At 43.7% G+C, this 1,121-nt stretch overlaps 1 protein-coding gene across 1 annotated transcript in view; it reads left to right on the top strand.

The window, feature by feature from the left end:
- Positions 1-392: 392 nt before the first annotated feature.
- The window catches only part of LOC310814771 (echinoidin-like), a gene marked incomplete at its 5' end in the record, with an annotated part of 2,863 nt that continues 2,134 nt past the window's right edge, over positions 393-1,121 (top strand). Inside the window, 2 exons of the mRNA XM_083684271.1 lie at positions 393-487; positions 685-830. Of these exons, the coding sequence (XP_083540397.1) occupies positions 393-487; positions 685-830 (241 nt within the window). The remainder of the gene's footprint in view (positions 488-684; positions 831-1,121) is intronic.

The raw sequence follows: 1,121 nt of genomic DNA on the forward strand, positions 1-1,121 counted from the left end.
TTACTTATGAGTTCCTTATACAAAATACCTTTCTTATTGTAAAAACTAAATATTCATTAAAATAGCAATGTAGAAATATCTGTGAAGTTCTTTATCTGCCAACTGATGATTAACATACTGTAGCCTCCTCTAGGAGTTGATGATGACTCAAACAGGGATCACAACTTGTGATTTGATGTGTGATTTCTCCTCTGTGTTTCCCTCCAGTAAACGTGGCGTTGAAGGGAGTGGCCACTCAGTCATCAGAGCATGGTGGTGCTGCTGCTCCTAGAGCCATTGATGGGAACAGAGACCCAGACTATAGCAGAGGATCCTGCAGCCACACTCAACAGCAGACCAGCCCCTGGTGGAGAGTAGACCTGCTGGATGTGTACAGAGTCACTGCTGTGTCCGTCACCAACAGAGGAGACTGCTGTTTTGAGAGACTTGATGGAGCTGAGATCCACATCGGTAACTCACTGGAGAACAACGGCACCAACAACCCCAGGTGATACATTCAACACTTCCCCTCTGACAGGTGCAGAAATCTTCAGTTTAATCTTCTGTCCTTATCCATGTCAGAGCATTTCTGATAGATTATGGTACACTGCTGGACTAATATATTGATCTTCACCCCCCCACCCCACCCCCCCCTCTCTCTGTCTCTTTCTCTCTCTCTCTCTCTCTCTCTCTCTTCTCTCTCAGATGTGATGTCATCACCAGCATCCCAGCAGGACAGACCTCCACCTTCCAGTGTAACAACATGGAGGGTCGCTACGTCAGTGTGGTCATCCCTGACAGGAGTCAACAACTTATTCTGTGTGAAGTGGAGGTGTTTGGAACGCTTGCAGGTAACATGAACTAGTTATTAAACCATGTTCTTGATAACATGAACTAGTTATTAAACCATGTTCTTGGTAACATGAACTAGTTATTAAACCATGTTCTTGGTAACATGAACTAGTTATTAAACCATGTTCTTGGTAAATAAATAAAGGATGATACATTAATATGGTAACATATTCCCAGGTGTTGGGCTCTCAACCCAGCCAGACGGTGTCCCAACAGGCTACGGCTAAACCCTTTAAATACGCATGTGTGGAACAAATGAGTTTACCTTAATTAGCATTAGTTGAAATGTC

This window comes from Argentina silus, assembly GCF_951799395.1.
Source record: "Argentina silus genome assembly, chromosome: 14".
In the NCBI taxonomy this organism is placed as follows: Eukaryota; Metazoa; Chordata; class Actinopteri; order Argentiniformes; family Argentinidae; genus Argentina; species Argentina silus.